This window comes from Echinococcus granulosus (genome assembly GCF_000524195.1).
Source record: "Echinococcus granulosus chromosome Unknown EG_S00051, whole genome shotgun sequence".
Classification (NCBI taxonomy): Eukaryota; Metazoa; Platyhelminthes; class Cestoda; order Cyclophyllidea; family Taeniidae; genus Echinococcus; species Echinococcus granulosus.
In genome coordinates this window covers 111,441-139,083 of record NW_020170431.1, presented here as the reverse complement: position 1 = coordinate 139,083, position 27,643 = coordinate 111,441, and the positions used below count along the sequence as shown (strand labels likewise).

Here is a 27,643-nt window from a genome sequence, read left to right as displayed (position 1 = left end):
TTCTGTGGATAGCGTAAGAAGGCTGTTTATGGAACGGCGGGAGAACCGTAAACGCATTTTTTAAAGACAGAGCTTCGTGGCCATTTTTAAAGTGTTTTGAGGCAATGCAAGGCTAATGTAAGTCTTTCGAAAAAAATCGTTTTTTACATGGGTTTGATAATTTTTGCTAAAGTAATGGCTTTCTAAAAAGGAAAATTTTTAAATCCCATCACTTTTGGAAATGTAATTACGAATAATTAAGGGTACGCATAGGATAATAACACTTAGGCTATGCATTCTAAGGATTATTGTAAATAATATGAACTAGATATGTTGATATTGATGTTGCTCCTACTTATCCAATCATTTGTTAAGCCTGCTGGTTTGGAAACTCTGCTTATAAAAAATACGCGAATACAGCTTATGTGATGATTGCGGAACAATCCTGGGGAGTTCAGCTATGGGTAGTGCAACGATTCGGGTTAACCATAGTAGGATCAGACATCAAATCTTATAAAATATCAGGAAAGTGGTATTTCACTCCATGACAGATTACAAAAATTTATTCTGGATATCGCAAAGTTGCAAGGGGAGTCTTTCACCATCCAGAAGTAAGTATATTTTTTCTTATCTATTTCTAAGGCGCGTGTGTGAAAAGGCCTTGGTTAATATCAAAAAGGCTGTTGGACTGGAAACAACGTATGGTCGAGGTTATAATGCTTTTATACACGCAATCGCCAAACTCATTGATACAGAGAATTTATTGCCGGTTTCATTTAATCTACAAGCAAACGGTGAAACTAGGCAGTCTCTTGAAGAGGAAAAGAAGGGTCTGAAGCAGTGGAAACAGGAGAGAGATCGCTTTCAAAATGAAGCCAAATGTCAGGCCAAGATAATAGATGATGAGGCCAAGAGATTTCGTGAAAAATACTGGGAAGTTATTCGGAGCAAAGAGGAGTATAACAAAATCGACGAGGACAAAACATATTCGAAGCTGGATGTTGAGAAAGTAAACTAATTGTTGTAGTTGCTTTGAGTATTTTATCAACAAATGTCTCGAATTTGTGGTTAGTAAATGAAATGTAATTATTTTATGCCACTTTTTAAAAGACTTGATTTTAATAATTTTTGCTGTTTCTGCCTGCCCCAAATCATCTCCACGTATGGAATTAAACTGATAAATATTTTTTTACTGATGCGTCACCACAGTTATCTAACAAATAATCTATAGCTAGGAATCACTAATCTATGTAAGCGTTCTTTACTTTGGATTTACATTCCATTAGAATAAGACTTGCAAAGTAAATAGGTACCCTTGTATGACGATATTAAATAGTGAGTGCAAAGCTATTCCCCATAGTTGATTGTCGATTACGTTATGGTTGTGAGACCTTCATCTCTCCTCCATTATTGTGCACTTTATGTCTAAAATTCAGTTTTTGACGGTAAGGAAGAATTCTCACACCTTCATGTAGACCGCATTCTAATAAAATCCATGTTATAGCAAATTCTCCCTTTTAATTTCAGGGAGGAAAAAGTACACTGTAGGTGCATGCATGGATTTTTTGCGCCAGTACTGTATCTTAACAAGGTGTATCAATCTCTAAAATAAACGGCTGCCATACTTGATCAGCCCTTAAGAGAGAAAAGTGCATTTTCACTTTTCTAAACGTGTTGCAATCATAGTTGCTTTCGGAAAATGGTTTTCTCATAATGTGATTAACGATCAACAGCGATTGTTCTAATCAACCTCAGTTAAATAATGAAGAATATGTTCCTTAAAAACTAAAATTTTCGATGAAATTTTATTTTTAGCGAAAGTACCCTACGTGTATTGGAGTTATTTCTGTCCAGGCACTAGGCCTATTTTGAGGTAAACGTCCTAATGAATAATAGTTACTTTTACCCGCCTGGTTTTAGTAGTGAGATTAAACAAAAGCACCTTCTCCTTTGCAACAAAACGGGAATGCGATGCAAGGCTCTTGAGATTAGGTACGCAATTGTGATAACGCGGAGATTATTAGAACTTCGCATTTTAGAATAATGTGATATCGAAGGGATATTATTGAATTTATAGCCCTCTATGAAGTGAAAGGTGTAGATGATCAAGTTGGGAAATCTAGTCAGCCGGTATCACAGCTGCAAAGTAGGGTAATAACTTTGCGCAAGTATCCAAAAGATTCAATGAATCCGACTATTTAAAAGAGTTTTTCCACTATTTTGTCCTCATAATTTACAATAAAATCATCCTTCACAATGTATGTAGAATCCGTTTTTATAGAACAAAACCTTTTTATGGCAAAAGGAGCCGGGTTATAAGGCGCAAAATCGGGTACAAACAGTTTGCTAACTGTATTTCTGGATCCTCATGACACCTTTAACATAGAGCTGTTTTCTGAAAGCATCAAAAACAGTTCACTTTGACAATTTCCCATCTCTCTCATCCAGAAGAGGTATGTATAAACAACTAAACGTTATTGGCTAACAGTTTTCCTCTGCGAGTAAATTTGTTTATGTGACGTAAAGTGGACTCACTCACTTTCTTCACAAGTTAAATGCCGGGCATATAAGCATGTTATCAATGTCACAAATAAGGCTGTGAATTTCCTACACGATGTTCCAGGCTCTCCAAACCTACACCCAGAAGCACAATGAATTCAAACGAGCCCGTTCAGACTATACGGCTGCGCTGGATCAGTTTAACTTCTACCGTCGCTATCACTACAGCACAACGCTAAAAAATTGGGGTGAAGCAGGCCAAACACTGGAGTCCTATCGAATCACGAAAACGCAGGAAATGATTGGAGTTCTTGTGGAACGGCTTCGAGTTATGATTGACCGACTGCTAACTGTTTGCACGGATCTGGAAGCTGCCGTTGCTATGATGAATGCGGAGAAAGTGAGTTGATGCTTAACGCCTTGTTTAATCCATACCTCGTACTTTGTCTCTCACATAAGAAGCCTGCATAATCAACTACAAAAAGCAAAGATAACAGAGGAATTAAAAGTGGTTAAGTTAAAAAATATGCTTCTAAATTTTCTATAATGTCTGAATGATATCCGCCTCCTTTGTGCAATGACATTGTTCAGAAGGCGTTGCAGTTTTCCCGTAGTGCAGTTTTTGAGTTCGATTGCTGTTGTTGGTGCATTGTTGCTTGCACAAAATATGGTTCACCGATGTCTTGAGAGATATTCTTATTTAGCTACTCCTGTTGACTAATATTAGTGGCTTCGCAGCCTTCCGTCATCATTATTATTTCATACAATTTAAGGCAGAAATGAACTACCCAGTGCAATAGATCTGAAGGGTCTCATGAAACTCTATTTGGGAATGTCAGGAGGTTGATTCAATTCGTAGAAAACCGCGATACCTATCAACTTGTAACCAATACTCATGTAGATTGGAATGTATTCATGTCCTCTTCAATCAAAGCTACATTCAACTCATCATTGTTCACCACAGTTTGACTTCATATTTCTTAAATAAATGCATCAGTTTTTACATACAAAAACTAAATAAAATGGGAAATTAAAAACCCTTTACTAACATACACTTGCAACAGACCTTATTAACTGATATTTTTGATTATTTTCTTCTGCTTTTACATGAGTTAAAGTAGTACTCGATTTGTTTAGTTAAATTTAGAACTAAAAATAGGTAGCGGTCAAAATTAAGAACCAAAATGTCAAAGGCTTTATAACTAGTCTATTGTAAATATCGGGATTGACCACTCTCAAACTTGGCGCCTAAGGAAGTAGACTTTTTTCTGGCATTACAATGCAATACCTTTTCACCAGCATCAGAGAAAAAAAGCACGTCTAACCCTGTATTGCGCAGGATTTGATAACTTGAATATCGTGTGACTTGTAGGCGAGTTCGAGGAAAAATAGTCATTCAAAGTGAAAGCACTGTTTAGAGGTTCAACAACTAGTTCTCACTTAGCATCAGTCATGCACTTCTGTCTTTCGAGGGTAAGGAATGCGAAGAAGATAGTACCTGATTTGTTTTCTAGAATTTATACAACAAATAAACATCTACAAGCACATGTCATCAGCCAGAAGGGAATGGCATTTCGTAGCACATCGTCCTGTGCCACATAGGAACAGTTGCTGTACACTTACTCTGTCCTCAAAGCCACAAAGGCCCCAAAGACAAAATATTTACCACTAACATTATGACTTATTTGCATTTTCGCCAGATCGCGCGGTTGGAGTGGAAGGTGTGTGCTTCTCTGGTGTGGAGAAGTTCAGCTTGTAGAAAGAAAATCTGCTCCCTCATAAGCAAGCCGCAAATTTAGGATCCGAAACACTTATCACCTACACTTTAATAAGGAAAATAGCAATGTCATATTTTATCCTCTCTATACATGACTCCTCTGTGATAACAAAGAATGGATGAAGTTAACTAATTTTACTTTCCGGAGTCCTTAAATGTCTAATAAACTTCTTCTACATGAGGCATATTTAGAATTAGGACATTAGTCCTCTTTGATAGTTGAGTAATTTAATCTGTGTACGTATTGAAAAATATGATTTTGTTTCTAACGCGCAGCCTCTATGATCGTTTTCTCCGATTTCCGTGGTCTTACATCAAAAAGGTTAACGCTTACTGTTTAGTGATGTCAACATGGAAGGCTTTACTTTAAACTGATTTCATCGTTCCTTGGTGGTTAGAGGAGCAGGTAGCAGCATAAATAAAAACATCGTTATGTCTTCAATACGAATTCTGCAGTGCTTTTAAAGGCAAGGGTTTACATCCAATCGCATGTGCTAATTAATTCGATTTGGGCCTTACAAATCATGTCGGTAAACCTGGTACACTTAATGAGATACTCTTTGAGGTTCAGTTAATGCGGCAAGGCAAATCGCATGCGTGCAACGAGGTGAACTTTTCTGACTATGCCGTACTATCTGTGTATCTATTTTTTTGCTCTCTATTCATTAATTACTTCAAGTTGAGATCAAAATACTAGGCTGGCTAAGTGTCTTCTACATTCTGCGATTTTTTCTCGAACCCAAAAGCAGCAGAATTTGCGCGCTGTTTCAGATGACTCCTGACGCAAATGTTGCTTTTATCTGCGATTGCATTCTAGGTGGAACAAATACAGAAGATTGTCTTTTTGTTCTTTCAGACCTAAGATTATGTGCATAGTTTGACACTAAAATCTAGACTTGTGTCACGCACGTCGTAATGTGCAGTTTTTTTGGGAACAAATAAAAGTTTGGCTACAAATTCTGTTTGACCTAAAACGGCCTAGAAGCCAATCCTAGAGGGCAGGTAAAGTCCCCATTTCGTCTAAGTTTTAAAGTACACTCCTACCCTAAAATTAGGTAGCTTAAACCGTGGAGCTGTTTAATGTCCAAGCCTCTAAAGTTACTCAGCCTTATTATATTATTATTATTGCTGGTATTAGTCCATAAATCTAGGCGCCTAAGCACAGCGATGAGGTAGTACTGGCGATTGAAGTAGCCTGACCCATTTGACCATTAAATTCGGCACTGAAGATAAGAAGAAGAGAATTATTCATAGTCGTGTGAACTTGCTCACATTTTCAGTGTGATCTGTTCAAAGTTAGGCCAACTACACACCCAGCTTCTGGACGGCGCTAGGCACATGTACATGCTTGTTCACATATGGAGGAGGTTAAATGCTTCTAGCTAGCTAAACCTACTTCTCTTCTTTTCAAAAGCACGTCAATTTATTAGGTCATAATTTCACTGGTGCATCAAATCCATTTATGGAGAAGAACAGCAGCCTCAGAGAATGGGAATTCGGTTTACTCATAAACCTAGTTAAAAGTGTTCTTGCTAGGTGCTAATGCGGTTACCATCCTTAAATTAGCTAAATCCAAACATTCTTCCGATTGTAAGAAAACAAGCGATCAGCCGCTTCGTAGTCTGCTTGCTCTGAAAGAGGTGCGGTCGGGATTGTATGCTATCTGAAAGCTACAAATAGGCAAGGAGGCCAGTGAGCCAAGTTCCGCATATTTAAATGTGGATAACTTTTAAGACAAAATAAATAATAATGTCTGACCTAGCTAACAAACAGAATCGCATTCGTACATTTTAAGAACTTCCTAATTATTACCCTCTTTTCATTGAGTGCACACATTGTAGGGTAGTTTTACCTCACAGTGCTGAGAAAATCTGCTATGAATAGGTTTGGCGATTTTTTTCCACTTTCTTTAGAAATGGTCTAGACGTGGAGAGTAGTAACCAGGCTTGTCTGAAGGTGGTTTATGACTGTTTTCACCTCACAAGCCTGCTGTCGTTGCATTACGACGTCAGGGTTGTCACGTCAGAATGTAGGTGGCAAGACAGAAGCGTCTTTTTTTCTTGTGAATGGTAGATGCTTTAAGAGCATAAGTTGGGGTCATTGGAACTGTAGACATTGTAGGGGAACAGGGTTTCCTCCGTCTAGAAATCGGTTTACAAAAAAGAAGTGAATAATAGGTAAGGAGGTTATACGTAGGCTGGATGTGTGCGTTAGACTAGTTTATATCCTAAGCCGTGAGAGCCGTAGACTCATTAAATTGTGTGCATACCAGATCGGTGTTTGAGTGAATGATGTAAGCAAGTTGTTTTGCAATGGAGTGACGCAAGGGTTTCGTTGCAGTAGCAGGAATGAAAAAAACTCGATGAACAACTTTAACTAGGCAAACAATCACATGGCGTCACCTTAGTGACCCTAATATTTGACTTCTCCTTATGTCTGAGGTCGCTTTCGGCCTCTTCCTAGTCCACCAACTTTTGACCACTGTGTCACGATATACCCATACCAGTTAGGTACACATAGATACGGCAGAAATATTGTACAAATTGACTATTTTTGAAGGGATTTCATGTGGTTTGCTCAAATTAAGTAATATTTTTGTAGTATCGGCGTCATGGACCCACTTTGTTGCGTTTCAAATAACAATTTGCCCTCAAATATCAACAATATCATTACTCCTGAATGATTTCTATAAAGTTTTGCTTGTATCACCACCTGTGGTTTTTCAAGGCACGACCTAACATGTTCTGTGTTCAGCTTACTCGAAAATATGGCTTCATTCAATTATCTGATTGACACTGCAGTAAAAGACTGAGCTTTGTGAACCTCACTAAAACCAGTATTGGCCTTACAGTCCACTAAATCGCCATTGTAATGGTACTTACAAAGGCTAGACCTTCGCCAGATTTCTTCCAATCACTCCACTCAACGGTTGGTAATGGTACAGTAATGATGACCACTCGTTTTTTCCTTGCTGCCGAAGCCGTGACACTCATTAATTACCTCGTCGAAAGTGGACATGTATGTGCTATCACCCCTCCTTTGCCTTGTCTGCATTACAAATTTGTAGCGTCAGTTCTATCACACACTAGTCTGTTTAATTTATTCATACCATTTTTCTCACTATCACCCCCTCGTTCGCATTCCAGGTGATTCTCCAACAACCCCGCCTAGCCTGGTTCGCCTTACAGATAGCCCGAGCTGTCCCCTTTTTTCCGATGTTAGGCACAAAGCTACGAAAAAATTTCACTTTCTTTTTAACAGTATGCGTCTTCCTCAGGCGAAAGTAATGATTTCTAAATTAACGGTAGTAAATTTGAGAAAAATTATTCGTACGATGAGCCTTATGATGTCCGTGTAGGCTTGTCACGATGTACAAGGTGACCACACATTTTAAAGTGTTTTACCCTTTAAAATTATCAACATCACAATCTATAAGCATTTCCCAGTGAGACACAAACGTGCTAAAAATTCTAAGTTAATAATGCGTTCCAGCCCTAGAAACAAAACTTATTTTGGCAGTATCCTGGGAATGAGATGCCGCCTTAGAAGTGTGAGGTGGTAGGTAGATCATCCGAGACTAACAGAGGGCATGACCAGAACGTAAATCCGATTTTTTATAGCAGGTCAGTCGGTCGCCAAGCCATCCACTAAGGGTCCGTTTTATAACACCCGTTAGAGAAGCCAAGAACGAAGTGGTAGTGCCCAGCATTTATTGCCACTTGTTAATGCATAGCATGAGGCGTCTATTCGCCCAGTAGCTTCCACCACTCTCCCTTCCCAGTGGAGGCAGATGCAAATGGGTAGACATGACTGAAAGATCATGACAATGTATTCTTCAGTTGTTTCATCCAATGGCGACTCTTCATTTTTCACTGTCAAAGGCAGAGGGTCGTCTATCTTGGGGTGATTCATTACCAAAATTGAATTGTTTAATCCACTTGACCACGTCCTCTCCAAATGTTATGCAACAAATTTGTCATGAAGTGGCTATAAGTTTAGAGCAGAGTTTAGGTAGGTGAAGCAGAAAAATTTTACTGACAAAGTGTAAGGTAAAGAATAACGTAATAGCAGACTAATGCACTAAAATTCATGTGTATAAACGATCACACCTATTTTAAAAGGTGGCTAGAAGTTAAAACTTATGATTCCAGCAAGCAGTGGTGCGAGTTATGCCAATATTTCGGTCATCTGACAAATTGCGAGATTTTCAGACAAACACTGCTCTCACTAGCACTTATTCGATCAAATTGGTAATTTCCGGCTCCAATGGCTTGCGTTTATTTAATTACTTGGATGATTTACTCATATTTTAAGGTAGATCCGGAATTTTCAAGGTTACTTTTACCAATTCACCAAACTGAAGAGTCATGGTGAAGCGCTCAGTCGTTGCTATTTGCCGATAAGACATTCCCCTTTTACAATTCCTCGCCTCGACTTTCGCCACAATTTTCATCAAATGCACCTCAGTGTTTGGTTTTTTGCCCAAATGCTGTACTACCACTTACTTTTTGTACAAAGAGGAGCAGAACTCCATCCACATAAAGTATCATTTATGACTATTTTCAAAAAAGTGCCGCATTTCGCATACAAAGCGGCAGTTCAAGCACATCTTATTCACTTAAAATCATCACAATTTCTCCCTCTTCTAGTGACTTTTCTCACACCAAACAGACCTAGTTGTGGTGGTTAAAATTGCTTTCTGTATGGGAAAAATTTCCCATTTCACCTTGACACACCCACTGCACCTAATTCTTTCATATGCATGATGTTTTGACCAGCATGCGACATCTTTTCTCCTACTTAAGTTATGTGATATTTGCTTTAGTATACTTCTGCCTGTGCCGGCTGTTCACTTTGCTTTTTCCATTGGTATAGCTTAGTGAAGTTTCAGGAAAGATGCGGAGTGCTACATTCGGTTCTCAACTCCAACTAAACTCTCACGCATTCTAAGCCTAATCCTACGAACAAAACAAGTTCTCTTCAAAGCCAAACTTACAGACAACATGCTGCTAATTGGTTACCTAAAAGCTGCTAAATTAAGCCTTATTGTAAGGACTAAATCTAACGATTTTGTCGCCTTTTTTTCCCAGTTCTAAGACTATTCTTGCACATAAACGCCGGATCTTCAGGTTAATTCTAATGCTAACATTACACAGTTTATTAGTAATAGCAAAGCTTTATTAAAGACCAGCCCGACTGTACTTGTTTGAGCATATGAGTCAAACGAACAAGTCCACCTCAAAGCAGACTAAAAATAGCCAACAAGCCCTACACCAGTAGACCCACTTAGCCTCAATGATAATGAACTGTTCATCCAATTCCTTAAAGAGAAAACAATCGTTGAGGTTACCGTTAAAAGCAAAGACACATGACAGTATGATGCCGGAGATGCTTGGAATATTTACACGTACATGTGGCAAGGTATACAATTAAGCAGTTACCTTCAATGTTGACACCTATTTTTTTAAAGGTGAGTGTTTAGTCAGACGAAAGTAAGTAAGTAGGACCCAACCGGATTTATCGACTTGATGCACATTTACGTTCTGGCTTAAAGAGCTCACATTCATTAAATTGTCATGTCACGTCAAAATGCATGGAAAACCTGGAGATGGGGTCGATTGCAGCCCATCATCGACGACCCCTTTTCTGATTCTTTGTGGCAAACGCCATTTACCTAGGGTGCATTTTGGATTGTCACCTCCCTCATCAAGAAATTCCACGCCTTCTTTGATTGTAGGTAATTTGTAGACCCGATCAACTTTTTTGAACTTGTTTATAGGGTATTCGCCTTTATTACATATTTGAGCATGAACCTGTCACGATGATTTTTCGAGACGATGACATGTCAATAATGACTCCTCTTCAACATTTCTTTGTATCCTTTGCCTTGAAATTGAAAAACACCTTTTAATCGCATCATCTTTAAAGTGACATATACTTCCATATGAAGGAAAATTAAATGAGAATTGTTTCATTACTGATTTTTCAAGTAAATACTTTTACTAATCTTTCATTTTGCTACTACTTTCTACACTTTAATGCTGTAAAACAATGTCAGCCTTGAAACCAAGCCGTCATGGGGGATGACCTGATGCAACACATTTTGACATCAATTGGAATGTGTACTGGAGTGGCATGACCTCGTTTTTAGTCACCTGACAGTGAAAGGATAAGTTTTGCGGTTCTGGGTGGTTTGGTTGTTAGTTAACATCATGGAATTTTATTTAGTACCATTCATTAACAGTAACGGTTTGACCGAGGTCATGAGCTTACCATGGTACGATTCATCACATTCTAATCACTAATTGTGATGTACATTGGAATGATGAGACCGCAACTTCAGCCAGTAGCCTAATGAGGATAGACCTTAGCTTATCATTTAAGGTCTACACGATGACTGTGTGATTCCATAAGCACTTGGTACTGCTCATCATTAAACCGCAAGTCTGCTAAATTAATAGGAGAATGATGGTTGTTCAGTGCTTTGTCTTTTTTACTTAGGATTCTGCAGCATTAATTGAATGTCTCCGGACAGGAAATGAGCCTCCGGGAGACGTTCTCATCACTCACCCTGACATTGATGCCCCTCCTTGCACACCGAGTCGGTCCAGTAATGACCACGGCATATCAAATCATCGATCCGCCAAGACCGAGAACGGCGATAGTGGTACTTACTACGCCTTAATTCCCGTCTCTCCGGGGCCTTCTGCTAACGGAAGTTTTTTCATCGGTGCTGATCCCATTGTGGAACCCACGGAGACACACCGATTGCCGACTGTGTCTTCTACCTCTTATCCTAGTCTCTCTCGGTCTGCCCGACGCTTCAGCGTAAGTTCGATGGGTCTGGGATCCAATGGCAATGCAGGCGCCCATTCCTCCTTTCTGTGGAAGGTTTTTGCTCGAAGAAGTAAGGTAGGTGCACACAAATTTACAGAATATGTAAGAATAAGTCTTTTAATACGCACTCCTATCAGATATGCGTTAAGACTTTTTCCAATGTAGATAGGATTTATCCTTTAAAATAACCCTCATCAACGAGGTCATCGGTGGTATACCATTACAAAGCATTTATTGCCTTTTATTTGACTTTTTTACCGAGATATACAACCCTTATTTAAACGAAGTGTTTTCAGACAATATGAGAGCATAGTTGGGAGAGTGACTTTTGGGAACTTCTTTCGACACAGAATCGGCTCCATAATTTGAATTGTCCCCACTTTGATTCCCCCTTCTCGCCTTAATGGTAGGTGATATACACATAAAACGAGGCAGGCAATACCTAATTATGTTAAATGACGGTGCCATCCATGTGAATTTCACGCACAAACACCCTTTTAAATGATAAAATTCCCCACGAGGTCAGTCAATTTGGTGAGGTTGGCTGTTTTACCGCAGTTTTATGAGGGTGTCTGTGTTTCCGACCTCAGCTGTCATGACTATGGCGCTTGAAGTTGTCGTTACCTGTCCCGCTAAATAAAAAAACTGCCCAACCTCTGAAGATAGAAGTACTAAGTATCTAAAATTCGAAAGTGCCGTTTTCGATTTGCAGTAATGAGAATGCGCTAAATGGAAACACACACAACGGGCTAACAATTCATTTTGAGCTGTTTCAAATGCATTCGAACTGTGTGAAGCCAAATCTTCGATGTTTGCTTCAGATACCCTCACATGTGTAGTTGTTACAATCCTGAGTTTGTGTGCACCCACGTTACTATGGTTCCTGGCACGCCGAGTTGCATACAACCGTGCAGAAAGCATGATTGCATTACCAACCCCATCGCCTTGATGTGGGTAGGGCCGAAGAACAACCTTCCTACAAAATTTGTAAAGCCGAATTGCCCTCTGACAAATGTAACCATGTTTTGAAGAATTAGTTTAACTTCCCTATGAAAAGCAGATGAAGTTGCGCTTATCTGGGCTATTTATGTGTGAAAAAGTAAGTGAATGTTTAAAAAAACCTGATGGATAAACAAGACAAGTGATAGCAACCTGATTTTGTAATCAGCATTTTATGATTCAAACTTGTTTCATAACTGGTAAATAAGGGTGGGTTTGTAAACGTTATTTTAACAGAGGAATTTTTAAAAGAGGTTAATTAATGAATTGAAGCCAGAGTGTGGAGCATATTAATGTAAGGGTCCTTTACTTAGCTTATATGACTACTAGTTGCAGCGGTAACAGTTGTACCTTGAATTAAAATTTCAGCGAAAGATAAACGTAAGTTTAGCTCTTAACCTGAGTAATAAAATTCATGTAAATAGTTTTCACCTAACCTTTTCTTCCTAAAATATTACTAATAAATCACTTTCATGTAAAATTTTACTAATTTTTTCTCAACAATAAAACCACCTTTTAATTTCTTGCAACACTTCATCTCACTTGGGGGGCTGTCACATGTCCGGGTGTCAGTCACTCCATTCATCGTGGCTGGCAATGCGACTGCACGAAGCCACTACCGTCTTTACCTTTGAATTTAGCGCATTTTCTTGGGGGATGAAGGCAATTTCCACAATTTCATCCCCTTTGAGACAACGAGACCATGGCGACGAAGTCGCAGATCAAAAAGTGTCAGCAGTTACCGGATGCCGGAAGATGATGTCGAATTGACGAATCCGTCTGGTGAAGGCATTATGTGGAATCCGGCTGCATATAGGGTGATTGGCAGGCTCAGTGTGACTTGTAGTACGGCGGAAATAGCACCATCTTGCCCTGTACCACATTTCAACACATTCGCACAATAGATTGATCGGATTACTGTACACCGTGTTGGACTGCTCATTCCACTTTACAACTCCTTCACAATGATTTTAATGCAATTCTAGAGTAGGGAAGCGGAACGACGATCGGACGCGACGACGCATAATGCACGAGTTTCAGGATCACAGTCACAACGAGCCTCACCGACGAAGAAATTGTAAGTCCGTTCAACGTTCTACTTAAGATTTTTAAGTAATTAAGTTGTTTTTAAATATTTTAAGCACAGTAGAGATTTAGACATATTGCTGGCAAATTTTACCGTCTAGTCGTTTGAACAGTAGGTGAATTGGCAACCCAAGTTTATTTCAGTGTAACAGAAACACTTAAAGAAAGCAATCTATCAGTAAAAGCGCCTTATTGTTGCCAAATAAGGCGTTTCCCGACAAAACTGTCATCTTCTAAATTTTATCAACGGCAGACTTTGGTTATGGGTTCACATATGGTGAAAATGTTTTTCCCTCCTTGAAAAATACGATGGTTTTCAAGCTCAGTAAACTACGAAAAATACTACGACATTATTTATGGAGAAAGTCCTCATCAGCACTTTTTCAGTCCTTATTTGTGCCTTAAAATAAGGGGTATTTGAAATTCAAATAAATTTTGTCAACTTATTCAGTTACTCGCCTTTCGAAAATAAATTTCAACTAACTGACCCATTTCCGAAACATTTTCTCGGGCTTCTTTTTAATCCCCCACTCGTGATTTTATTTGCCTAGTTCCAGGTACTATTTTCACGTAACTTGCAAATGAACAGATTTGTGCTTTACAATTAATTTTGGCGAAATCAGGCGGAACTCTCACCAGGTCCTTTTTTGCTCCTCTTGGCATGAATGGAGATTGGTGATGGCACCTGGCTCATTCCCATGTTGTATGGAGCTAATTTCCATTATGAAATTACTTTGGATTTTTGCATTTCCTGTAAATATGCAAATTGGCTGAAGGTGATGTCGATGTAACTGATAGCTCTACAAAAGTATGTCTGCATCAATGTTGCAAAATCAGCGCCACATTCTGTGATTTCATTGGTTAAACTGTCTGAATTTGCGTGCCTAAGCGACTCTCTAACAGTCTTGCCTAATTCACAAATATAAATAGGTCGAAACTTCTACAAAAAGCGTGATAAAATTAGCCTGGCTTCTTCAAGAATAACTCTACGCGAGCTAAGCAAATTCGGAATTGTCAAGTACTTTTAGCCTTCTCATTGCCACGGGCTCACCACACACCGCAAACTTTAGGTTGCGTCAATATAAAAAACATCCTTCTTTCTGTGCCTGTTCTGACTTATTTTTTTGCCTAAAGTAGTTGTGATTAGCTTTATCACGGAATCCATAAAAAAGCCACTTTGCTGGTCGAATTTAGCCTGGCTGGAAAGCTCAGGAATTAGAACAGTACCAGTTAGGCGTTCGCCTGACATTACTCAAAGTCTACTGGGACTTTATCATGAAAACAAAACTGCACTACTTGAAGAGGTATTCAATTAAAAATAAAGGCGGATGTTGCTGTAGCAATAGGGTCACCTTGATGTATTAGGAGAGATAATTTCATGGGAGTTAATTGTAGTAAAAGTAATAAACCGTCAAGGAACTCACTGAGATGGTTGTGACGTTCTATAAACACGACCTTGAAAATACCGTTCGCGCGAGTGGGGAAGGGGAAGGGGAAGGCTTGAAATGGCTGCTTCACTGGGCTGGGAGTAATAAGCACATCCACTTGATCAACAAAAATAATTTCTCCCCTGTTTTGACTGGAAGTTAAGAGCTGAGTAAAGCGATTTTTGGATGGAATCTTTGCCTAGCATCATGATACTCAAGTAATGCATATGTCAAGGGGGTTTTTCAAGTAGTATTTAAACCTTTCGGGTTTAGACAAGCAGCCTGTGCCCAAACACCCACCCGCAGAATTTACGTCGTTTTCATGTGTAGCCTCTGTGAAGCAAATTAACTCTACCAAAATCACACAATTTTGGGGAGGACAACCAAGGGAACCAATGCTAATTAATAAATCTACTAGCATCTGTGTAATATTGGAGGAGTCATTTAGAGAAAATAAAATGTAGATTTTTGAAAGCTGCCATTCACCACAACTGATGGGCCGTTAACTTTATGGCATTTGCCTAATAAATACTTCGGTTGCCTTATTTATGGACTTTTAACCACCTAGATTGCATTTTGTCACGTGTGAAGACCTTAGCCCAAGTTAATGAGGTGCCCATTCATTACTGTTATAACAGCTACTAATATCGTTGCCTACGTTCTTCGGAATAACGGATAGATAACTAGTAACCCATTATGCAGTTGGGGACGGAGAAGAAGAAACTGGTTTTTACTTAGTCTTGCGACATAAACGTGGTGTAGTAGTAATAGCAGTGTTCTTCAATTATCATAAGCATTTTGTTTCTCATTCTATTAGGCAAAGGAAGTTTTGTAACTCCTTTCAGTAATTTGTGCTGAACGAGTGGAATTCATGTATCTGTTTTACTGGTTGGTAAGCTGGGGGGAGGGAGGATGTTCCTTTTTTTGCATGAATGTGCTGTTTTTGACAAAAAAGGTATCCACGTGTGAATAGAGGTGGTAACAAAAGGCGAACGTACAAAAATGCATCTATTTGTTAAAGCAATATTCAAATACTTCTTGTTTCTTTAGTCATTTTCGAAGCAGCTATTTAATAGCCCTTGAAAAAGTAAATTTTAGACTCAAAACACGGAATTAGTCGTGCTACTTTTTTTTCAGAAGTGTTTCATCCGACTCTCCCCAAGGGTCTCGTGGTAGCCATGGGAACCTTAGCTGTGCCAAACAAAATAAAAGGCACGTACTTCGTTTAGCTACTTTGGAACCGTATGATTATGTCTTTGGTCGAGTTTTCTGGCATTCAAATAAATTAGTTAGTTAAAACTTGTCAATGAATTGTGAAATAGTGCGACGACGCCTGATCTAGTACTCTGCTGAGTTGGTAAAACAATCTGCCAGCCGCACAGTGGAAGACGCTCAGACACTACTGGTCTCCACGGGCATTCAGCCCATGTGTCAATGTTAGTTCCATGGAATGGCATCCAAGCGAGATCAATAAATTCTTCTCAGTCTCCCTTTTTCTCTCTGTCATTTCATTGACTGTTTTCTTCGGAGTTGGTATGGGGCCATCTCGGAGACAGGTTATTTTTTTCCTCGAGTGCATATAAATCTCAGTCTTTTGCACCCGGCCTGTGTTGCTTCAGCCAAAAACGCATTCCCCAGTCATCATGGTTGAAGGAGATGAAAAACTGCTGCTCAGTGTATTTCAAAGTCGTTAAAAAATAAGGCTGTAAACAGTTCTTACTGTGAACATGATTTACTACTTTCATTTTTTGGTTAAATAAAAGGGTTTAAAATAAAAGGGAATTAAAATTAGCTGGGTGCGATTAGTCATTCTAATTAAAGCTACCTGGTAAGGATAATTAATATTTCTGCTTGCTCTCCATAACAAGAGGCGGGTCTTTTTATGCAAAAAACGACATTTTTTCCTTTTGAATTACAATTAATAGTGAATTACAGGAGACCGTACCTCCTGTGCCTAACCAAGGTTTGGTGGTAAAATAAATTTTGACTTTTTTCGAATAGTGGTAAAATTCTAGAACACATTTTTTGGCAAAAAATATTTATGCGTTTATTTCCCCGTAGGCATAGTGACATACGTAATTTGCTTGCAGTCAATTCCACTACTCGCTTGAGACCTGATGTCAAACAAAAGTCACCTCTCGACTTATCCATTTTTAATGATCATTTAATAAAAAGTTGCCTTGGCGACACTAACGAGTCATGTGCTGGCAAGATTAAATTAGGTGCTTTTGTTCATTTGATTAAAACATGATTTATGGTAATAGTTATGCTCGCTTTACGGAGGCAAATAAAGGTTATAAAAGCGAATCACTCTGTGTAATGAGGAGAAGTAACACTTCACCGAAATACTGAAAGGTGTGGTACTTCAACCGTAAATAGGCAACTTTTATGTGAATTTTATGAGACCTTCTGCGAAAGCTCCATTTATTTGGAATTTGTGACTACGGCGGTTCGTGCCGCATCAATTTTGCCATTGGCCGATGCTCCACCACTTTGCTGTGTGTGCAAATTTGCTTCAAAAATAGAAACGCCTTCCTTTTTTGTGTGTAATTGGAAGTGTGGCATTTACAAAATCGACACAGATATGGCAAAGCATTCACGTTGCTCTGTAAAAGAATTTGCAAGAAATGCTGTATCACATGCACCATTATAAAGGCAATTATACACTTGAGAGTTCTCTATTTAACTGTTCTTTTTCTCATGGAATTTCGGACGAGTTAATTGCACCATGAATGTACGAAAACTCCAGAACTAATCGGCACGTAGCTAGCTGTGCCTGCCGACGATAGCTTCGTTCCCTATTATTTGCAAGACATCATTTTTCAAGTCATTTTTTTGGCACTTGATAACGAGGCTTACAATATTGAGAAATGAATGATTTAATGCTTTCGCTTAATTCATAAATGCAAGCAATATCTCCAAGTCGTTGATTAGATATGGCTGCAAATAGTGATGGTGGGAGACATAAACAGAGGCGGAGACCGTTAATGGGTGTTGAGGTGGAGGTACGGAGTAGTGGCACCTCCCTCGCACGCCGCTTAGCCGTCATAACTAGTTTGAATGGCAACGCATGTAGTGGTACAAAAAGTGCGAAAAGCAAATTGTGGCTAGTTAACTCCTATCCTTCCCATTTGATAATATTTGTGAAAAATATTTCTTCTAAAAGTAAGACTTAGACTTTTAGATGTCGTCCATTGTCTAAGCACCGATAACATCTTCAAATGACTTTATCGGTCAGGAAGAGAAGTGGTTAAAATTCACCCATATCATATAATCAAGTTGTTGCATTACGTTTTTACAAAAAAAAAACAGGAAAAGGTTTTCCCTTTTATAACATAACTAGCACAGCTAGATATCTATTAATAATTTCCAGACACTGAATCTTAGTTTCCGTCAAGTTCCAGAAATATAGGCGAGGTAAGGCTCTTTTCGGTTAGTTATCAAAGCATAGAAGCGATTTTCCTGTTTCTTTTTTATCAACGTCGTTTTATGCAAAAGCTTGAAAAGAATTAGGCCAGAAGCCTTTGTTATACTGGTCTGACTGTTACATCCCAATAAAACTTGTCAACAGTGAAGGAATTTGTGACATAGCTGTGATTTAATGGGGGGGAGGCGGCATCTGTTGAAATGGGACAACGAAAAGGTTGAATCGGTGCTTGTCCCCCTAATGACCGTTGTTTCAAGCCCATAAGTGTGTGTGATTTCTTTAGATTTCTACGTGTTGATTAGTAAGTATTACTATGTCCCAAGTCAACAATTGAAAGGCAGGTTGATGTGAACAATTTCGATGATATTTTTTAGGGAAATTATTCACGTCGACCACGATAAAATGAAAGAACCGGCGGCAAATGTCGGTGACACCTCGGATGCCGAAGCAGAGGAAAAGGAAGGACAAGGTCAGCAGCAATCCACTCCCACACTTTCTTTTCGAAGTGCGCCTCCATTCAAATCCTCTGGATCGACGCAGGAGATGGCTCAAACTACAACTGAGCTCTCTCGATCCCTCTCCTCGCCCTCCTCCAGTAGTAATAGCGTCCGCGGTCATAAAAACACACTCACCAATCCACGAACTGTGGGGATTCCCGAATCACAGATCTCTGGCTACGACAAAAATGGGTCATTTAGAAATACCTCGCCTTGCAGTGCTCAATTTTCTAAAGGCACCATAGTCGGAGCCGCGCCGACTCCGCATGCTGCTCATCAGAAATCACTCAGGAGTACAAGTCCCCGTCAGGCGATCCATCAACCGAAGCGACAGCATGGAGGCAACCATCAGACAAGAAAGCCGAATTCGGAAACGAAGCCGAACCACCAGTCGACTATGAGCGATCTTATTGTAGTGGGAACTTGCAAGGCGCTGTATGACTTTGAGAGTAAGTCCGGGTGGAGATGTTTGTTTAAAAAGTGGCTTATTTTGCATATATGAATCAATGAAAGGAGGCAATGGATTGAGATCTTCCCAAAGTTAGACTAATGTTATCCTTCTGATGATATCGCTAATGTCGCTGCCTGGATTTTGACAATGTCGGAAAGAATAACTTTCTATAAATACGCGACCCAAGTCTAGTTGACACCCAAATGTTGATAGTTTAGGGATGTAACTTTTTGGAAAAGCGATACTAGGAAACGTAACATTGTTAAATGCTAATAAAATCAGCAAGAAGTTAAAATTTTCGTAGGTGAAAGGGAATTAGAAAGGATGTAAGAGCCAATGACAAGGTAGTGGCATAGCATTTCCCACTTTTCAAATTGCGGGTTAATGTCTCAACTTCTCGAGAAGGAAGGGCAAAAACCTAATCCCTGCAGTTTAATTTCTTAAGAAGGAGACCGAAAAACTGGCCTCTAAAGCAAAACTCTCTTCTTCATTTTGAATGAGTAACTTTTAGAACCATTTCATAGATAAACAATAGCGGCTATTAATTACCGCCAATTTTAACCCTATTAAAAGGAATGGTTAAAATCTTGCCTTGAAAAAGGTAGGAAGGTGTATCTAAAAGGTGGTGCTAGGACGGAGTCAGTTTATTGTAAATTAACCATCTCCTTCTACGAGAATGTTTTTTTAAAAAAACTTTTTGTCTCTATCTTAAATCTTTGAAAATTATAAATGAAACGACGCCATCAAAGTAGTGAGATGTGCATTTCCTCCTATTTTATACGTTTAAAATATTTTGGCGGAAGTGGTCTTTGAGGGCGCATAAAAAGAGGCTTTAAAACGCTTCGAAGCACCTCACAAAGATGAGGCAATTTTAATACTGGCTGTAGGATGCTTTGAATTTGTAAACACGGTTGCAATTAAAAATCATTTTTATATCTGTAGCACTGGCTTCCTGGTTTCGTGGATTAAGGAAAGCCAGCATCTCCCCGACTAGTAGCCACTCGCACCTCAAAAATGGATGACTTTTGTAACAAATAAAACCCCTCCCCCTCTTGGCCTGTTTATGTCGGACTCGGAAAGCTGGTATTTTTAGCCCTGTGAACAATTACATACAATGTTGGTTGGTTGCATGCTATTGAAGGCGAACACGGCTTTTGACTTTCTCATTTCACTAAGCCCCGAACCACAAAAAAATAGCGACATTTCCACCGTCTGGTAGAGTAACTCCCGCAAAACAGCAACAAAGAGTTTATGCTTTGAATTTTAACTGAAAACATCAAGTGTAGCATATCTGTTATGGCGATCTCAGAGGGAAATTGACCATCACGGTGGTGATGTTTTGTGTTACCAGCAATGCTATTTACAAGCTAGAAAGTGCCATATTCTCATCCCTAGAACAGAAATATCCTGTAAGCCTATTATTCTTTTACTTAACCAGTCGCATTGTGATTCTGATAGCGCAGTTGGTTAGTAGAGGGTGGTAAATGAAGTGGGTCACGCATTTGCGACGTCGGAAATGAATGAGGAAATCGGAGTGGCAGCTACATTAGGTATGCAAAAGTAATTTTTATCCAAAAACACCCCATAATTGAGTTATTTTATTCATTTCAATCCTTTTGCTTAGTTCAAAATGAACATCATAAAAGTAACCAACCAGTTAGTAGTGAAGATCTAAGATGACTTCAATGATCCCGAAGAAATAGATGATCTCGTTCAAACTATAGCGAGTACATTAGAACAAATTCCACCTTGACCTTATGTGGGATGTGCTTGATTTTCCTTCAAGGTTCACAATATGGCGAGACATTTTTATCCTTCAAAACTGGCGATAAGTTGAAGGTAATATCCTCTGGTGCACGGTGGCATGGTAGTGTGGACGCCGATGGATGGATCTACGCCGAGACCATACCACCGAATGAGGGCAGTCGAAGTCACCCTCAACGCGGCTTCATCCCTGCTGGTTTCGTGGAAATCACCCTCTATCCTGAACCCCTTCCACTCTCACCACCACGTCGACACGAACCGGACGAGGTAGCAAGTCATCGACGCATTCACGGTCATGCTCGGGGTGACAATGCCTACTTGGCATTGGGCCAAGCAACTGAACTCTAACTGGTGTATATTGCAACCAAGTTGGTGTCAATTCTCTTCGTGCTCCATGTGTAAATATTCTTTAATGCAACGTTTTTTACTTACTATGAGTTTGAAAACTATGATGATTAGTAGGAGCTTGAAGTTTTCCTGTCTTGCTTGTAAAAATCTCCTTTTTTGCCCGCGACTAGATATGTTTTGAAGGTAAATAATAAAAGATGTAATGATCACATCAAACGTGTTGACACTGCGTTTTTTCCGGGTGTTAAAAAGCAGTTGTCAAAATTATGTGAGCCCTACTTACTTAACGCACAGTAAGGTGAACTTGAAGAGCGTGATCCCATAATTCTAAGGGCCAGCCGAAGTTGGGAATCAACAGTCCATGTCGTGTTTTTATGAAAAAAGAGGCGAAAATCAATTTTTTGGGGGATATTTGTCTTTGTCACTGTTGTCAAACTGCTGCCTTACGTCGCCATAAACTTTTAAACTGTTTATACAGCCTCGAAAAGTGGCACAGAGCTAAACAAAGTTAATTGGAGGCGTCATCTGTGGAACCACTGGGTTCAAGAGTAGATACATTTTTATCAAGGAAAAACATTTTTGCAGATTACCCAAGGAGTTGGAATGTCAAGCAGTCTGAAGTAAAAAGATTATCTACACAAAAAAACTTTTTCAGTAATAAATCCTGCCTTAGGCGAACAATGCTTCCTTTGTTATTTGACCGCCAGTCACAAATAATCCGAACTTTCAACTGTGCCTTTCAATTATGCCTCGGAGGCAAAAAGATTGTTTACGAGTCGTTTAGGCACCACCCCATGCGAAGTTTCGATGTAGTTGATAAATAAAACCAACTGGGAAGAAAATTTTAATCAAAAGGAGAATGAATATATTTTAAAGGAATTAATTATGCAATAAGCAGTGACAAAATTTCTGGTTAGTGGATGTTAAGTTAAACTGTGGGAAGATAAAAGGAGGTGATACCGCGGTGGCAATGAGTTTGCGATGGACTAGTCCATGCACAACTAATCAAGGTGGCAGATGTCAACGGCCTTCGGTGGAGAAATAGTTCCTTCAAATATCTCATCGCGAGGGGGACTTCAAGCGCAACAGAATGTGGTGAGGATTCAGCGCCTGGAGCGCTCGATCCTGGATCCCTGATCGATACATAATCGGCGGTGCTCGCCATCTTATCGCAGAAAATGGCAGGTTAGATCTTCCTTCTTCCATAATCATGATGAGGTCATGTCAGTGTATCCAGTTTTTCGACCTTCTGCCTCGTTGCCCCTTGATGCATGTCCGGGGATGACCCGAACGCCATCCGAAGTAGACGTTCAAACCTGCGGAGACATTTGCCGGAAAGGCTATCGAACGAGATGAATACCTCTAACAGAACAGTAGGCAAAGGACTTCGACAAGTTTTGTTTTTTAACCTGCACGGAAGAGGTAAATTCTATACTGGATCTCCTCATTAGATGTCCTTTTTGGATTCAGGGGAACGATTTGGTTTTATCATCAATAAGGAAGTGAATAAGGTTATATCAGGGCGGTTAGCCATACGAATAAATTTTCCAGTATTAAAACCGCTTTCTGGGTTTCACACAGCCATTGAGACAAGCGGGATAAAAACGCAACATAAATTTTCGACTTTTTCCCATTTGACCTAAGAGCGTATTTTTGCATGGAAACTGGGCATCGAATGTGCATGACTTTGAGTGATGGCTGAAGAAACTCCGAACCAGTGGGCGAATTCGATCATCAAAGCGCGCCAATTGGAATAGGAGAGTAGTAAGTCATCCCCCCCGAGTCTGCCCAACGACCTGTTCCATTAACCGACTTGGAAATCCCTCTTCTCCCCACTTTCCATTTCAGCCAAACAATGAATTCATTTGCTCGCCCTCAGACCGTTTTTTTATGAAAAAGATCTCTTCTTCACGTAAAAGTTGCAGAAAAGTCTCTTCGTGTCATTGTTTTCTCACTTCCTCTTTCATCTATAGGCATTCATGAAAATTCATTGTTCAGATAGCCTCAATTTATTTTAGGGAGTCGCCAAATTCTAGCCTCTTTCTCATTAAAGAGGAGAGAAAAATGATTGGGGATGAAGAAAAAGAAGGACGCTGTTTACCGTTTATCCAACCAACTAATGTACTCTACCAGTCTTCTACTTATAAGGTAGTTAGTAGCGAATGTCTGTCCACTCACATTTCCAGATTTAGGCAAGTAAGATTATTTATTCGTACTTCCCCTTTTGAAACATCCGCAAAAATCCTGACGAAATTATTCAACATTAAGTGGGAATTATTTTTCTTTCTTATTTACCAAGCCACATGTCAGCATACTGATCGTAAACCGTCGTCTATTTGCGTCAGCTCGAATCCTCTCGAGTTTCCACCAATAGGCAAGACTCCCATACGCATGCCTTTATATTTACTTACGAATTTGAGTAAGCAAGGGAATAGGTGGGGTGTGTGCGTGTGTGTAGGGGGAAGTTAAGCGGCTGGTGAAGAATACTGGAGACATGGAGAGGTTTTAGCCTCACGTTTTTAGATGATTTGATTGACTGGCTTTCTGGTAGGTAGCAGTACACTCCGGATACATTTAACCTTTGCCTCAGCCAATCAGGAGAAAATAAATGAGAACTCCCTGCTCTTGCATAAAACAGAAACATTTTCTAGGGTTACAGGCATCCTCAACCGGAAATGGAGGAACTAATTTTGAGGCAACCAAAAAAATTCTTTCGGTTTTCCACACAACAGCTGCATCGGTTCATCGACATGGGACCCTCTATTATGATTTAAATTTTAGCTATAGACTTTTGGCTTCGCTGTGTACCGCCGCCAGGCGGCCTGGCCTATAGGCCATGCCAATTTTCCCCTCAAACCCTCCCCAAGTATTATGCCTTCCCCCATCTTCAGGGAAGTCTCGAGGCGCTACATCGGGTGTGCAGCATTGGAAGACGTAGTATTGGTTCTGGGATTTAAAACAAGTAGTTCTTATGATGACTTAATCAAAGGTAGATCCACTATATTCAGCATAGGAGGCCGCAGATCCTTTTTTGATGAAAAAAATTAACTTACCAAGAACAGTTTTCAATCATGCTTAACGTGAAATGTTGGTGTCGAAACAACTGACTTACACGACTTATCACGGTGAAGGGAAAGTGATGGAATCTTCTACCAATAACAACAAACAAAATTTTTAAAACCACTCATTTTTCCTTCCCTTCTCTCGAAAGCCCGCCCTACATTTTAGGTGGCTTTCCAACTAACTAACGGACTTAAATACTGACAGACCAAATTGTGGTGAGAAATAGCTTCTCCACGTTAACTTTCGTTAAGTGGGCAAAAATAACCGCGACGGGAGCCACACACTCCACTTACTACCAACCCCACTTTTCGCTGCCTACTTTGGGTGGGTGTATGTGTGTGGTGAAAGTGGACGAGAATGTTGACTTGCTGAAGGCCGAAGGCTCACTGCTGAGATCTGTCTACGTCCTACAACTCTAGGCTGTGGTTGGCAGGCTTTTGCTTAAGAAAATAGCCAAGATAGCAATTTACATACCGCACCTTAGGGAGGGAGTAAGGGAAAACTGCCTCATTCCCCATTTTTAAAGTAATATTTACCACCGTGTCTTGACTGTGGAAAATCTCGCGCGAAATGGAATAGAGGTAGAAGTTTAGGTAGCTGCCGGTGACAAAATATTTTATAAGGTTGCAATCCTCACCCATCTTGAGAGGTGCATACAGAGTACGGAGGGACTTGAGGGCGAACAATGTGACAAAATCCCCTTTTTCCATTCACTAATCTTGATCAATTTTATAATTAAAAACCCTATCATAGCCGAATGTCCTGACGTATTATACTACTGAATTTGCCTGGTTTTTCAAAAGTAAATATTTATGTACATCAGCTCCCTCTTAACCTTCATGTCACCTTTTTTTGATAGATATAAAAACTTGCCACTCCAGACTAGAACAAAGGTCTAGCTAACTTGAAACACTAAAGGCAATTTTAATTTTGATGCTTGTCTGGAAAATTTATGATACACTATCCATTCTTTTTAATGCTGTCCGACTTTTTGCCGTTTATCTCATCTCCCCAGAACAACTGTTACGATGTCTGTGGGAGGTAAGGTTGATGAATTTACAACGTGTGAAGAAACACGGAATTTAAACTTATGGCTGCCTAAATCTTGTTTTCGAAAATTTATTCACCCTGCTCCTTTGATATTCCATTTAGACTTTTGTACGAAATAAACAGCACCTTTAAGTGAATATCCCAATAAACAACACTCGAAGGTGTTTAGTAAACACGTAAAAATTCTTTCCCTGTACAAATAGCAAAATTCGAAAGAACAACACTTCAGACTTTGTTGATAAGACGGCCACTTTATAAAAACCTACACTGCTTCGATTTTAGAGCCCGAGTTTTTTTTATCACCCTTTTAAGGCAGACTAAATTATGTGGTATCATTTTTTATGCACTCCGATTAAATAAGAATACGTTAGGTTCTAATCTAACTTAGAGCCATAGCAGATCAGTGGGGTGATTTCAAATTGGATCCACGTTAAATAGCTTTTTGATGCAGTGCTGTCGAATGATCACATTTGCATCCACCCTTAAGTGAGGCCTCCGATGGCGTCTAGCCGACATTATCTGAGAGAATGAGTCGCTTCCGTACAAAATTTAGTTTTTTTATTGGAAAGCCACTTTAAGTAATGTTTTTTACCGCGATTTTCCGCTTGAGTAAATAATAACGTGAGCCTATGCGAAAAGGAGGGAGAAACAGGCTGGAATATTCGTATAATTACTTGACTAATTTACTTTTAAGCATAAAAACAACCATTTGGTAGATTTGATGTTTTTCTTTCTGGATTTTTAGGTCCTTAAGTCAACCTGGGATGGCCACGATAAAGACCTTTCAAATGAATTGCTTTGAGTTAGTTTGCATGTGACTCTTTCAATTTGTTGACTTAAACAAATCAAAATAGCAAACAAGAATTAGCAAGAAGGAACCAATGCGTCCTAATTATTTTTTTATGTAAAATTTTGTGCAAATAAACGAATTGCTCGAGCAATACAGAAATAAAATCGACATAGCTTTTAAGAAACCGATTTTCTATAATGAATAACAACACACGACTGATGTGAAGTAACAAGTGACCAAAAATTGACTTAGCCAGACTTTACTGACATTTCGGGTATTTTGTTAATTGCGTTGGCTTGTTGAGGGGCAGTACAAAGTGTAGGTCACAAAGCTGAGGCATGAATTTACATAATTCGCCCAGGGTTACACTATTCAATGGTTCCACATTGTAAAGTTATTTCTACCAAAGTGATGTTAACACACTCGAAATCACAAAACACTTGTACATCATGATCGCGAAGATAGCTGCTCCTCTCGGTTTGTTGTTGTGCCTTTTCTCCTACCTTTTACATGCCTATTTGTACCTTTTAGGCAAAGCTTTTTTGCCGAATTTATATCGCTGTAGCATCTCGAGTCTTCCCCAGAGTCATAAGAAGTCGTGGTAGGGTGGCAGAAGATGTATTACTGACTTACGGGAAAGCCAAGGCTACTGGCGTCATGTGGCCGTGCGAACCACGAGAACTTAAACACCTACATCATCAAACTGGGGGTTAAACAAATTATTAAAACATTTTAGCACCACCAGGTGGAATCCATTCATACCAAGTTTTGTTGCCAATAGGAAGTGATTACCTTATCGGATTGAAAAGGTTAAGGCTATCTTTCTGGAGAATAAATTAAATTTCCCTCACAGAAAAGAATTGAATTCCTACCAAGTAAACATTTCTAGAAACAGTTACACATACACCACAGTAATTTTCCTAATTTAAAGTGGGTTGGTGGGGCTAAAAGCAGTGGAGGAAAAATATCTCGTTTATCACATTAATTAAATTTTATGCTTTTTAATTGTACAAGGTAGGACTGCGAAATGCAATGTCGTTTGGACTTATGACCTTGAAAGAAAGTCTTTTCCTTTTGACTTTTATTAACCATACCACATTTTAAACGAGATTTGCATTTTTTCTCTCAGTAATACAGTAATACATTAATTCCTGCATTCGGTGAAGATGAGTGAGGTGGCAGCTTCCAGTCAGTTTTTGTCCCACCAAAGTCCACTTTACTTACTTACTTAATAGCTTTATTACTTTGTCAGAAAAAACCTCCTCGAAGGTGAAGCAACCTGCATGAGGGCAGTGAGAATAAAAGACTAAACTTGGCTCTTGGGAGGTGAAAACCGAACTTTTAATATAATTCTACACATGGAGGCGACTCACGAAATTTCTGCTAAATTTTATTCCTAGTTCTTAACAAAAATAGAAACTCAATTCCAAATGGCCTCCGAATTAGTATTAGCAGCCTAAAGAACGTTGACTTTCATTGGTCTTTGAAAAGAGCTTAATCTCTAAATTTTTCCTGTTTTTATGCTTGTCAGATTCTATAATTGCCAAGCCATTTGGTCACCCCCACGCCCCTACCCTTGCAGTAGGTGGCCGTGGCTTTTACTGAAAAAATTTCTTATTGTCCATCTAAGATGTTTAGTTAGACCACTG

General features: G+C 39.4%; 1 protein-coding gene across 1 annotated transcript; it reads left to right on the top strand. All coding sequences in view use genetic code 11, as the record gives it.

Annotated features, from left to right (window-relative positions):
- Positions 1-407: 407 nt before the first annotated feature.
- Positions 408-21,091, top strand: EGR_06117 (Formin-binding protein; the record flags this gene model as incomplete). Its single annotated transcript, XM_024495366.1, has 10 exons — positions 408-443; positions 475-590; positions 622-988; positions 2,603-2,878; positions 7,142-7,273; positions 10,757-11,167; positions 12,733-12,909; positions 13,078-13,169; positions 18,406-18,977; positions 20,766-21,091. The coding sequence occupies 10 exons, from the start codon at positions 408-410 to the stop codon at positions 21,089-21,091; spliced, it is 2,505 nt and encodes an 834-aa protein (XP_024350197.1).
- Between the last annotated feature and the right edge of the window lie 6,552 nt (positions 21,092-27,643).